We start from the raw sequence: 15052 nt of genomic DNA, 5'->3' as shown, positions 1-15052 counted from the left end.
GCGATAAGTTGCCACCTTAACAATTCGGCCATCCTGCCAGTCGCGATTTTTGTCCATCTGACATAGTACTCGAGAAAATTTTGAATTGAAATCATCTGAATTTCCGTCCAGCCCGGAAATTCGGAATGTAGTTAATCAGACAATGGAAATTAATAGATCTGCAATTTGAAAATTGCAGCCTTATATTAAAGGCAATGTGAATTAGGAGAGTTTTCTTTATTCGCTTGTTACTCATTCAAAATTGTACGTGAGATAAACCAGAACTGTAAAAAAACGTAATGTAATGAATCACTAACTGAAAGTGAAGTGAAAAAATGACGTATTAGATTCAGTTATAAACTGTGCCAAATTGAAGAGAATCTAATCCAAAAGACATGTATTTTCGAGGGGAAAAAAACAGAAAAATTTAATTTTCTTGAATTTCAATATTAATCTAATTATATATAATTTTTTTAAAAATACATATTATATTAAGTTCATTAAAAATAACTACACTGAAATTGAATCGAAATATTTTTGACTTCATACAATTTATTTATATTAAATTTCTTTATGTTTTTTTCTATTTTTTACGACCCAAATTCAAGAGTTAATAAGAAGAATATGAAAGAGAATTTAATAATAAAATTTAAATCTTATTTTAGAATTTATTCTATCGACATTTTATTATAATTTTGTTAATTAAAACCGCAAATAAATTAAGAATAAAATTTCAAAATTTCATTACTGGTTTAGAATCTTTTAGAAAAAAGTCCAGCAAAGAATTGTGTAACTTTCCCAGCAAAAAAGTTAAAATTGTGTGTGGCGCCATCTGTTACGAGATTTTATTTAAAAATCTTTATATTATTATTATATAATGGCTAAAATATTAATTTTCAGGGTAGAGATGAATTTTATAAAAAAAATTCTAAATGCTAAAATCTTTAATAAGACTCACCCATTAGAAATACGAGAGGAGACTTGCCTCTATCTCCCCCAATCCCCTCGACCTTTTACCACCAAAATTTAATACTTTCAATGGCTCTAATACACAAACTTTTCTTCAAAATTTCAGAAATTTTCGACATAACTCACAGGAGTTATTAATTAAGTTTCAAAGAGGATGAAGAAAATCATATCCTCCCCCACACACACAATTATCCACACATACAGAAACTCCCAACTATTTTGCCATTTCTCAAAGTTTCAAGGTCCCCCAAGTCCAAAAAGTAAAAATCTTGGGCGGGTCTTTTTTAACCCACGACCATACTTTCCCTCTGTTATATATAAAAGCCGGAAAAGTAAAAATAATAATAAATTAAAAGTAGTATATATAAAGTAGACTCTTACTACATGAGAAAATTAATCACTTTATGAATCTGAAAAATAATAATACGAGTGTACGACGAGAAAGATCACAATAAAGTAAGGAAAAATCACAAGGATAAATATATATATAAGGCTATACAGACAAATAAGCAAGATATTTTTAGACATAATGGGTGAAAAGGGTAGCTTAATATTTCTCCAATAAACCATTAATCTCTTTTATCTACATATAAGGAGAGACTAATATTTTCCCAGCGCATTATCTAAACAATATATTATTGAACTGAATATACATTATATTATATTATTACGAAATAAGAATAAAAATCTCACCTAAAAGAAAATATCCATTTTTCTAATTTCGTAATCCAAGCATTCCATATAATAAAATTCAGCTTTTATCATCCACAAATAAAAATTTAAATTCGACTGATGTAGGATCCTAATGAATGTCTCTTATCATTACGCATTCCTTCAACTAGAAGTGTGCAATTAAATACAAAATTTTTAAGTTTCTCACTAAAATATCAGTCGCCCACACTTTAACATACTTAAAAAATATCTTACATCTGCACTAAATCGCATTGGTTAGGCAAAAATCCCAAAATTATTAAAAAAAAAAAGGGGGGGTCCTCGAGTGAATCAGAAAATTTAAAAATATAATAAATAAATTCGGTCGTTTTGAGAAAAAATTTGGCTAATTTACTAGGATTTAAACTGCATCTTCCATTGCATTATTAAATTTTAATTCGTTATTCTACTTTTAAAAAAGTATTTAAAATACCTTCTGAAAAAATTTATTAAAATTTAATTCTATTCTATTTTTATTTAATTAAATAATATTAGAGATTAACAACTCTTGATAGCTGTAATTAGTTAAGAGAATACATAGAGGTTTAACGTTGTAATTTTTAAATATTTTTTGGCTCTTTTTGTCCTGGGCCCACTAAGAAGGCCTTTTAAATCATACTCATCTATGGCAACCAATCTTTCTACAGGCCAACTCTAAAATTTCATCGTGGGCCTGGCCCAACTCATAATGGATTGCTAAAAAAGGGCCCTCTTAGTGCCCACAGGACGAAAAGATGTCGAAAAAAAACTATGATGGCCCCATTCTCGTGGTGAAAGACAGGGTTCGATTATCCTTGACAGCCACACCACGAAAAATTTTTGAAGTTTTTTTTTAATTACCTGGATTTGATTTATCAGAGCGGTAGGCTGGGCCCTTAACCCATCTCGATTATCCGGCTGTCACATTTCTTTTTATATATTACAATTTAGTGAATATAAAGTTTCAAAGAAGTAAAATAAAAAGAAAATTAAATTTAAAATAATCAAATAAAGAAGCTCAGAAAGTAATTAGATTTAAATTGTAATTTTTCACAATTATAATTTAATCGCTTTATAAAATTATAATAAAAATAAAAATCAAATTACTGTAATTTTCATTATCTTAATTTTGTAACATAATAATTGCAATTTAAATCTATTAAAAAAAACATAAAAATAGCCACAGAAAAATCAGAAATATATATTAAATATAAGAATATTTTAAAAATATTTGTAATTTTAAACCTGTCCAAAACGGAACCTGAATAAAGCGGAAACCTGCCAAAGCAGAAAACAATACTGTATTCGGTACCTTATGATTCCGGTTTATACAGGTTTATTGTATTTAATAAAATTTAAAAATTAATCTACTGAAGTAACGTCTGTTGAACTAAGACATTGACATCAAACTGATGTATTGTTTTACTTTTATTTATTTGTTATTATTATTATTATTATTATTATTTTCTTTTTTGTATTTTCAACGTTCCGCATAAGAGAATTTACAACTCTATCATTACATTAAACAATTTCCGAAAGCATGCGAGTGTATAGATTGATTTTCAATTTGATGGATAATGTTCTCACGTGACAACTTGTCCTTTGCAAGAAAATCAAAATTAAATTGTTAAAAATTGAGGAAAGAATCTTTCATGCGGAAATTATTACACTGATATAGGAAATTTTGAGACCGAAATAACAAAAGATTTCTATGTCATAATACTGAAATTCTTCAATATATAAAAGGGAAAAGAAAAATAATCTTACCATTAAAAAAAAACTATTGAATCTTCGCTCCTACGTGCATTTACAAATGAACCTAACACGAAACTTTGACAGCACAAGTATGGTTCTTACTTGCAGAGTCTTTACACTTAGTTATTTGAGTTGGTAAATTTTCCAAATAGTTCATGTTAAACTTTATTCCCGAAAATGTTTGCTTCAGCTGAATTGAAGGCATTGAAAATATAAACATAACAGTCAAAAAGTAAAATAAACTCATAAAAAGGTGAATATTTATTCTTTCTAAACTAAATTCTTTGATCTTTGCCAAAGTAATTCGTGTTTATAATATATTAGAAATAATAATCGATGTAAAAAAAATGCAAAAAGATATAATAAATTTTGTTGTTTTGGCACTCATTAGCTTCCGTTACAATCACAATATTCTTTCGGGAGCGCGGAATTTTTGACGTCACCCACGGACTAACCAATGATATGAACGGAAACAATGATTTTAGAACGTAAATTTCATTTAACAAACAACTTTTAACTCCATATTCGGCAATCGGGGTGTTGTATCAAATGATCCCGTTCGGTACACTCACCGGAAGAAGCGATGAAGCNTGGCGTGTCAGGAACTCGTTCAGTGTGACCAATCACCGAACGAGATCCAGACACGTGATATTCTCAACATTCGTATTGCTACTCACATAATCATATTATTATTAATTATTAATAGTAATAGGTAGACTTCAGGCCTTTCACATAACCTATATCCACAATGCGGTAATTTAAAGAATTATAGGAAATTATAATTTATGGATTATGTATATGTTAACATCAAGAGGTTGAGAAACATACGGTTATAACACAGAAAAAGAATAAGATGATAAAATTTTTTAGAGGAAAACAAATCTGTGAATTTTATCATTGAACATATAAATATATTTACCTTAAAAAAATTGGGTTTAGAAAATGGCAGCTGGGCACGTTAACAAGTCATGTGTCAAATTTCAAGAATACAGTATTTAGCAATGTAAAACTTTTAATATTATCCAGATATGTTATTAATATCTCTGTGTAGCTAAAGTGTTATTTTTTAATTAATTATTTGAATTTTTATCATGATAAACCAATATATAAGCTTCATTTTTCAATGTCATTGTATCGAATAGATATTTAATTAATGGTTATATATAATGTGCCTATTTAATGTGTCTGAGATATCCGAGATTTAAAGAAACTTTTAGCTCAAATATTTTTCCACTGTATGAACACAAGGAAAACTTTCTTGCATGGATTATTAGAGGGTCAGATAATGAGAAACAAAAACCGCGAAAATTCCGTATTCTAAGAGATTTTTAGGGTTGATTTTTCCATATCTTGTCCATAGCCACCTCGCCATCCCGTTGTGGACCTGGCTAAATCCACAATAGAACAGTGGCGCGTTAACATCTGGACAGAAATGTCAATTGCCTGGGCGCTCCACTAACAAACCAATCTTTGACAAGAAAATATTTTCCAAAATTTTCCCCGAAGAAAAATGTCTGAAGTTAACACTGTACGTGGAGCCCCTAATTCAAATTTTCCGGGGCCCCATGAAGTTATAACGCGCCACTGCAATGGAATGGATTAAAACATGCCCTCTTAGTGAGCACATAGTGGAAAGAGTCTTAAAAAACTACTTAATCGTGTTTTAAATTTAGAAAATTTAATCTTAAAAAGTTACGTATAAACATATCAACTGTCAGTTTATCTTAAATTAGAGATTAACCCATATAACACATTTTATTGGGCAGTCTTGGCTCCGCAGAGTATTTCTGAATTATACAATATATAAAATAATTGCATCGGAAAAGTCCATAGAGCAAGATTAGTAATGCGCAATGTAGCCTACAGGGCCATGAGTTAATAAATTTCAAATTTACATAAATACACCGGCAGGCCACAATTCTGCCAATTATAGGCAAACGTGGCTCAAAATGGGATCAGTTAGCATAAATTATGAAACCTGGATTGATCCATAGACTGATACTTTTTCGTGCCATCATCTGGTTAATTGGCTTCTGAATTAATCGAGTAGAAGAAAATAATTTATGCATGGAAGCAAAGTTAAATCAATTTTACCAAGTCGATTATCTTTTATTCATTCTTAAATTCGCATCACGCAATACTTTCTGACAATCTAACTTTTTTATGTAAAACATATGGCAAGGCAGTGCCATCGAGAGGAGAAGATAGGAATTTTTTTTTTCCTGAAGCTGAAAAAAGATTAGAGGCTCACGATGGTTACTATCTCTATAAAATTAATGTTATTTTTACTAACTAAAAACAAAATGGCTAAAGGGGCAAAAAGAGTCTGCTCTACCTCGAGGCCCATACAAGCTCTCGACAGCTCTGAAGAAAAAATAAAATTTTTCTTTAAGTCCATTAAAATTATTCAATGATATGGCAGCCATTACACCAAATAAAATATTTAAAAAATAGTTGTCATAAAATTAAATCACTCAAATGTAAAACATGAAAACGTAACCTGTCAACGCAAGAAGACTTTCTTTTCTTTCGAATGATTCGGCATTCTAAACCAAAATGACAAGAGAATAAACTAAAAATCAAGTTTTCTTGTGTAATAAGAAAAATATAATAATTAAAATATTGTAAAATTAGATAATACACTGAATACTTTTGACTGAATCTCAAAATCTGGCCAAACCCTCGATGTGTATGGGTAAAATGCCCTCTTAGAGCCCACAGAATGAAAAATGTTTAAAAAACAATCGAAGATTTAACTTTATAGGTGATCTTACTAAATTAAATTAACGTGATAAATAAAATTTAATAGTATGGAAATAAAAATATTTGGTATTAAGTAAAATTTGAAAATGTTTAATCTTATTTCAAGTCGTTAAACATTAGAATCTGTAAGTGTGTCTCTCGTGTCTTATACTTTGTCGACCTACGAGAAATATCTATCATTAGATGATAATCCTTTCCTTCCCGTAAAGGATATTAACCGAAATGTGCGCTAATTTTGAGCATTCCACCTTACTTACATTTGTTTTTTTTTTCATTAATATTATATACTACGTACATAAACATGCTTTGTTATTCTGGAATGACATCATTCATTATTATTTTATATATATTTTTTTCTTTAAAACAGTTCCTAATGAAGGAAAGTCCTTCAAATATTCAGATCAACTCTGCTGTAATTTTAAAATATATTTTTTAAAACTCTTTCCACCCTATAGACACTAAGAGGGCCTTTTTAGCATGCCCATTATGGGTTCGGCAGACCTACTAATGGGGCGGCAGGGTGATGAGGCATGGAACCCGAAATATCCGGAAAGACCAACCCCAAAATTTCTGGGTTATTCGACACTCTCGAAGAGCACAGAGCGATAAGTTGCCACCTTAACAATTCGGCCATCCTGCCAGTCGCGATTTTTGTCCATCTGACATAGTACTCGAGAAAATTTTGAATTGAAATCATCTGAATTTCCGTCCAGCCCGGAAATTCGGAATGTAGTTAATCAGACAATGGAAATTAATAGATCTGCAATTTGAAAATTGCAGCCTTATATTAAAGGCAATGTGAATTAGGAGAGTTTTCTTTATTCGCTTGTTACTCATTCAAAATTGTACGTGAGATAAACCAGAACTGTAAAAAAACGTAATGTAATGAATCACTAACTGAAAGTGAAGTGAAAAAATGACGTATTAGATTCAGTTATAAACTGTGCCAAATTGAAGAGAATCTAATCCAAAAGACATGTATTTTCGAGGGGAAAAAAACAGAAAAATTTAATTTTCTTGAATTTCAATATTAATCTAATTATATATAATTTTTTTAAAAATACATATTATATTAAGTTCATTAAAAATAACTACACTGAAATTGAATCGAAATATTTTTGACTTCATACAATTTATTTATATTAAATTTCTTTATGTTTTTTTCTATTTTTTACGACCCAAATTCAAGAGTTAATAAGAAGAATATGAAAGAGAATTTAATAATAAAATTTAAATCTTATTTTAGAATTTATTCTATCGACATTTTATTATAATTTTGTTAATTAAAACCGCAAATAAATTAAGAATAAAATTTCAAAATTTCATTACTGGTTTAGAATCTTTTAGAAAAAAGTCCAGCAAAGAATTGTGTAACTTTCCCAGCAAAAAAGTTAAAATTGTGTGTGGCGCCATCTGTTACGAGATTTTATTTAAAAATCTTTATATTATTATTATATAATGGCTAAAATATTAATTTTCAGGGTAGAGATGAATTTTATAAAAAAAATTCTAAATGCTAAAATCTTTAATAAGACTCACCCATTAGAAATACGAGAGGAGACTTGCCTCTATCTCCCCCAATCCCCTCGACCTTTTACCACCAAAATTTAATACTTTCAATGGCTCTAATACACAAACTTTTCTTCAAAATTTCAGAAATTTTCGACATAACTCACAGGAGTTATTAATTAAGTTTCAAAGAGGATGAAGAAAATCATATCCTCCCCCACACACACAATTATCCACACATACAGAAACTCCCAACTATTTTGCCATTTCTCAAAGTTTCAAGGTCCCCCAAGTCCAAAAAGTAAAAATCTTGGGCGGGTCTTTTTTAACCCACGACCATACTTTCCCTCTGTTATATATAAAAGCCGGAAAAGTAAAAATAATAATAAATTAAAAGTAGTATATATAAAGTAGACTCTTACTACATGAGAAAATTAATCACTTTATGAATCTGAAAAATAATAATACGAGTGTACGACGAGAAAGATCACAATAAAGTAAGGAAAAATCACAAGGATAAATATATATAAGGCTATACAGACAAATAAGCAAGATATTTTTAGACATAATGGGTGAAAAGGGTAGCTTAATATTTCTCCAATAAACCATTAATCTCTTTTATCTACATATAAGGAGAGACTAATATTTTCCCAGCGCATTATCTAAACAATATATTATTGAACTGAATATACATTATATTATATTATTACGAAATAAGAATAAAAATCTCACCTAAAAGAAAATATCCATTTTTCTAATTTCGTAATCCAAGCATTCCATATAATAAAATTCAGCTTTTATCATCCACAAATAAAAATTTAAATTCGACTGATGTAGGATCCTAATGAATGTCTCTTATCATTACGCATTCCTTCAACTAGAAGTGTGCAATTAAATACAAAATTTTTAAGTTTCTCACTAAAATATCAGTCGCCCACACTTTAACATACTTAAAAAATATCTTACATCTGCACTAAATCGCATTGGTTAGGCAAAAATCCCAAAATTATTAAAAAAAAAAGGGGGGGTCCTCGAGTGAATCAGAAAATTTAAAAATATAATAAATAAATTCGGTCGTTTTGAGAAAAAATTTGGCTAATTTACTAGGATTTAAACTGCATCTTCCATTGCATTATTAAATTTTAATTCGTTATTCTACTTTTAAAAAAGTATTTAAAATACCTTCTGAAAAAATTTATTAAAATTTAATTCTATTCTATTTTTATTTAATTAAATAATATTAGAGATTAACAACTCTTGATAGCTGTAATTAGTTAAGAGAATACATAGAGGTTTAACGTTGTAATTTTTAAATATTTTTTGGCTCTTTTTGTCCTGGGCCCACTAAGAAGGCCTTTTAAATCATACTCATCTATGGCAACCAATCTTTCTACAGGCCAACTCTAAAATTTCATCGTGGGCCTGGCCCAACTCATAATGGATTGCTAAAAAAGGGCCCTCTTAGTGCCCACAGGACGAAAAGATGTCGAAAAAAAACTATGATGGCCCCATTCTCGTGGTGAAAGACAGGGTTCGATTATCCTTGACAGCCACACCACGAAAAATTTTTGAAGTTTTTTTTTAATTACCTGGATTTGATTTATCAGAGCGGTAGGCTGGGCCCTTAACCCATCTCGATTATCCGGCTGTCACATTTCTTTTTATATATTACAATTTAGTGAATATAAAGTTTCAAAGAAGTAAAATAAAAAGAAAATTAAATTTAAAATAATCAAATAAAGAAGCTCAGAAAGTAATTAGATTTAAATTGTAATTTTTCACAATTATAATTTAATCGCTTTATAAAATTATAATAAAAATAAAAATCAAATTACTGTAATTTTCATTATCTTAATTTTGTAACATAATAATTGCAATTTAAATCTATTAAAAAAAACATAAAAATAGCCACAGAAAAATCAGAAATATATATTAAATATAAGAATATTTTAAAAATATTTGTAATTTTAAACCTGTCCAAAACGGAACCTGAATAAAGCGGAAACCTGCCAAAGCAGAAAACAATACTGTATTCGGTACCTTATGATTCCGGTTTATACAGGTTTATTGTATTTAATAAAATTTAAAAATTAATCTACTGAAGTAACGTCTGTTGAACTAAGACATTGACATCAAACTGATGTATTGTTTTACTTTTATTTATTTGTTATTATTATTATTATTATTATTATTTTCTTTTTTGTATTTTCAACGTTCCGCATAAGAGAATTTACAACTCTATCATTACATTAAACAATTTCCGAAAGCATGCGAGTGTATAGATTGATTTTCAATTTGATGGATAATGTTCTCACGTGACAACTTGTCCTTTGCAAGAAAATCAAAATTAAATTGTTAAAAATTGAGGAAAGAATCTTTCATGCGGAAATTATTACACTGATATAGGAAATTTTGAGACCGAAATAACAAAAGATTTCTATGTCATAATACTGAAATTCTTCAATATATAAAAGGGAAAAGAAAAATAATCTTACCATTAAAAAAAAACTATTGAATCTTCGCTCCTACGTGCATTTACAAATGAACCTAACACGAAACTTTGACAGCACAAGTATGGTTCTTACTTGCAGAGTCTTTACACTTAGTTATTTGAGTTGGTAAATTTTCCAAATAGTTCATGTTAAACTTTATTCCCGAAAATGTTTGCTTCAGCTGAATTGAAGGCATTGAAAATATAAACATAACAGTCAAAAAGTAAAATAAACTCATAAAAAGGTGAATATTTATTCTTTCTAAACTAAATTCTTTGATCTTTGCCAAAGTAATTCGTGTTTATAATATATTAGAAATAATAATCGATGTAAAAAAATGCAAAAAGATATAATAAATTTTGTTGTTTTGGCACTCATTAGCTTCCGTTACAATCACAATATTCTTTCGGGAGCGCGGAATTTTTGACGTCACCCACGGACTAACCAATGATATGAACGGAAACAATGATTTTAGAACGTAAATTTCATTTAACAAACAACTTTTAACTCCATATTCGGCAATCGGGGTGTTGTATCAAATGATCCCGTTCGGTACACTCACCGGAAGAAGCGATGAAGCGACCTCTGTTCTTTCACTTAACAAATTCATTTTGGTGGTGGTCAGACGAATACTGGAGCCATGGTACGTACTAAACTTTATATTACATATATTTCAATTAAGTTTTCTACCAAAAGCCTAATGTTTCGGCCATCTTAATGCCAAATTCGTATTGTCACTAAACTCTTTAATTGTATTTAATCAGATTTCTTAATATATATTGTTGGTTGAACCGAGTTAATTTTATACCAATTATACCAAATTATTTTAATATTTAAACGTCAAATATTCGATTAGATGTAGAGCCGTTGCTTTAAACATGTAAACAAAGTTTTGTTTATATGACTCGGTGCTAACTGATGACCGATGAAAATTTCTATAAATAAACTTTTCTCTGTAAATTTGATGTTTTTAACATGTTTTTCTGAATTGTTTATTCAGTTAAAATTCCAGTTTCATTTAAAATAACTTTTTTTTTTCTTTTATAAAAGTCTCAGAAGACCAAGAGTAAGGGAGAATCTCAGAAAAAGAAGGCTCAAAGAGCAACATCCAATGTATTTGCAATGTTTCAACAGAATCAAATAGTCGAATTTAAAGAGGTACTTATAAAAAAATGAATTTACATTTTATATAAAATCAGTGATGTAACTCTGGAGGGTAATCCGTAAAAATAAAAAAAATTATTTATTTATTTTTTTTATAAATTTTATTCCTAAAGCCTCTGGGATCCAACACCCAGATCAACCCCCCATAAGTACGCCACAGTATTAAATGCTGATAAAATATAAATAAAACTACAAATGTAATAAAACAATGTAGATTTAAAGAGCAAATTTATTCTTCTTAATAAATCATTCTTTAAATTAGGATTTTCAGAAATTGGTACGAATGAAAATGCCATCTGGAAATGACATATATTAGCCATACAGTTGCGTGATCTCATCTATTAAAACACTGTTTTTATTGGGTCAAGGGCAGTTCCTAGTTAATGGTGTTATTACTGTATTTAGAGATTTATTCGTGAATATTAATAGCTGATTAACCGAGGTTTTAATTATATATTAAGTAAGGTTTTACGTAATTTCATAAATTTTAAAAAACAGTTTTTAAGTATTCTAATTTGGGAACGTTAATACGTGTGTCTGAGTCGTTTATTTTAATCTTTAGTGATGCTATCTGATTGAATTTTGTCCTAATTTCTAGAAAAATGTAGGACTTCTATACATTTAGAATAATAAATAGTATTGTGCTCATTCAAACGTGGGCATTGCTTTGTTTAACTTAAGAGGTTTGTATTTTCAGGCCTTCCAGCTTATTGATTCCAACAAAGATGGGTTTATTGATAAAAACGACTTAAGAGCAACATTCGATTCTCTCGGTACGAATCAATATGTTAATTAGATTATAGAATTTAAAATTTAATTTAAAATATAAATAATTTTGTCCAAAAATCTCCAGGAAGAATAGTGAAAGAGGATGATTTGGATGGAATGATAGCAGAAGCAACAGGACCTATTAACTTTACCATGTTCTTAACTATCTTTGGAGAGCGTGTTTCAGGTTATAGAATATTATTTTAAATTATATCTAAATATTTACACAAAAAATTAATAATAAAATTCGATTCTACTGTTATAAATTAGGTTCTGATCCCGAAGACGTGGTTAAACAAGCATTTAAAACATTTGAAACACCCGAAACAGGAAAAGTATCTGAAAATATGTACGTAAATATAATTATTGTCTCTAGAAATAAGCTAATTTACTTTAACAATAATTAAATATTAGCACTTACGATAAGATTAATTATCCGAATCTATTAATAGTATAAACCCATTTAAAATTATGATGTAAACAAATGATTATCATAGATAAATAATAGGGTCTAAGTATTAATAAGCCATGTTTACTAGTGATGTTTAGTCAAGTACATTAGTTAAATTATAGTTAAATATAAACTCTTTGAATATTTAAAGTAAAGGAAGTACAAATTATACTTCGTATCAATCAAACAACTGACTAAGATTTATGGCATATACCTAGGAAATATATATCATCTTACACATACGTAACCTTCTTTCAGTTGAACTTAGTCTCCAGAAGTGAAAAAAGTTACATTGACTTTGACATTTGATATTTTTTACTGGATAATAACTTCATTATTTCGTAGAACATAAAACATCTTTTGTTGATGTAATGCATTTCGGGATATAAGTACTGTAAATGTCAGAGATATACAATTAAACTTTATTTTAAAGTAAAGTCTACTTGAAAAGAAAAGTTAATAGTTATATTTCCTGAAAAAAAAAAATTGTTACATTTTATTATTTTCCGCGTGTTATTTAACAGAGGGAAAGTATGGGGATGGGTCAAAAAAGACCTCCAAGATTTTTACATTTTCGGACTTTAAACTTCAAGAAATGAAAAGAAATTCGGGGGTATTTTCTGCATGTATGTGGGGGGGTACGATTTTGTTCATCCACTTTAAAGCTGAATAACTCCTGTGTGTTTTGTCGCAATTTTCTGAAATTTTGGGTGTAGTTTGTGTATTAGGGAATTGATTCTATTAAATTTTGGAGGTTAAAGGTCGTGAGGAGAGAGATAAAGGAGATTCGCTTGTCGTATCTCGAGTAGGGTCGAACTTGATGACGATTTTACTCGTTATTAGCATTCAAAATTTTTTTTTTTTATTATAAAAATCCATCCCTACCTCCAAAATTAAGCTTTTAGCCATTTCATAATAATTAAGAATATAAAAATTTCTAAAATAAAATATCATAGCAGTTTTAATGTTTTTGCCAAGAAAGTTATACAATTAGTTGCTGTATTTTTTTTAAATTTTAGAACAATATTAAATTCATTTAATTTTCTATATTACACTAAATAATCTCGACTAATTATAAGCTAAATTATATTAAATAGAGAAAATAAAGTATGAATATACAGGGAAAAAATGTTTAATTTCCGTTTATTTAAATAATAAAAATTTTAATTAGTTTCGAAATTATAAAATATCTTTGTATAAAAATTAAAGAAGTAATTTGCAAAAAATTATTATTTTTTATTCAAATAGATTAAGAAAAGCTTTAACTACTTGGGGAGAAAAATTATTAGACGAAGAAGTAATTAATTTTTTTCTTTTTCTTCTTACAAATTAAAGTATTATGATTTTTTCCTGCATTTTTTAAAAGAAATTTTCCTTCTTCATCAGGTTGACGAAGTGTTTCGAGAGGCACCGATTGATAGAAATGGATTAATTGATATCGATTCGTATGTCAAATTAATTTGTGGTTCGGCTCAAGACGAGGAAGAAGCAGCATGAAGTCATTTGTGTCATTAATAAATCGAATAATTGTTTAATATGAATTTAATCTCGCAGTGCTTCTGTTATAAAACGTGAAGCTTTGCCAACAAATATTAATTTAATTTTTAAATTATGTATTTATTTTTAAGCATTTTTAAATGCTTTTTATTACGTTTATAACATTAATATACTTGAATAAATTGAGTTATAAATAAATTAAATCTATATTTACTAATAAAACGTATTTATTTTATAATTTAGATGCACTATAATCTGTATTACGGTGCATCTAAATTATACTGTATTAGGTTTGTAATTTTATTTAGGTTAATATAAATTAACCCAAATATATTACATTTACAATCCTAATAATAAGATAAAAAATTAGTATCCGGGTCAAAGGTCATTTTGGGGTTATGGATATTATTACACTGTGTACCAGTAGCGTAACTAGGAGGGTCCGAATTAGAACGTGCGAGCCTACGTTCACCTCTGTACCATTACTGTTGTAGATTAATAATAAACTTGTAGATATTGTTAGTACATGTATATAAGTCCATTTGTCACATATTTACAAATGTTTTTCCTGTACTTATTTAATATATTCTTCGTTTACTTATATACAAAGGTGTTCCAACCTCCTCCTTGTTACGTTACTGTTGTGGGTTCCATATCCTTGATTTTTAATAAAAAGTATTCTAAAATTCTAAATTTAGTATTAATTTTTCTCTTAGTGTTCCCATTCTCATAATTTATTCGTCTCTAGTAGATCTAAGTACTACGAGCAAGATTTATGTTGTCCTAAATCAAGTCTACGATTACAGATTAAACACTATGTCAAACAGTAACTGGAAAATTTCAAGTCTTTCAAAATTAATTTTCTTGATAAGATTATTATACTTTATCACGCCATCAAATTAAAAAGGAAGTTATAAATATAATATACTATATTTAAAGGAAGATTTAGGGCTTAAAACTCCTATTACTGGGAGTTTCTCAAATTATTTTATGAATTTATAATCGTTTTTTTCTT

The 15052-nt window shown here is 28.5% G+C and overlaps 1 protein-coding gene across 1 annotated transcript; it reads left to right on the top strand.

The window, feature by feature from the left end:
* The first annotated feature begins 10673 nt into the window (after window positions 1–10673).
* Window positions 10674–14059, top strand: LOC111620494 (myosin regulatory light chain sqh-like). Its single transcript, XM_023362414.1, has 7 exons — window positions 10674–10800; window positions 11208–11315; window positions 12019–12094; window positions 12175–12276; window positions 12360–12438; window positions 13789–13837; window positions 13927–14059. Exons 1-7 carry the CDS (start codon window positions 10798–10800, stop codon window positions 14035–14037), a joined length of 528 nt encoding a protein of 175 aa, XP_023218182.1. The 5' UTR covers window positions 10674–10797; the 3' UTR covers window positions 14038–14059.
* The last annotated feature ends 993 nt before the right edge of the window (window positions 14060–15052 follow it).

The sequence above is a fragment of the Centruroides sculpturatus genome, unplaced genomic scaffold (assembly GCF_000671375.1).
Source record: "Centruroides sculpturatus isolate CEXI.00-Female unplaced genomic scaffold, Cexi_2.0 scaffold28, whole genome shotgun sequence".
In the NCBI taxonomy this organism is placed as follows: domain Eukaryota; kingdom Metazoa; phylum Arthropoda; class Arachnida; order Scorpiones; family Buthidae; genus Centruroides; species Centruroides sculpturatus.
This window is presented reverse-complemented; position numbering and strand designations above follow the sequence as displayed.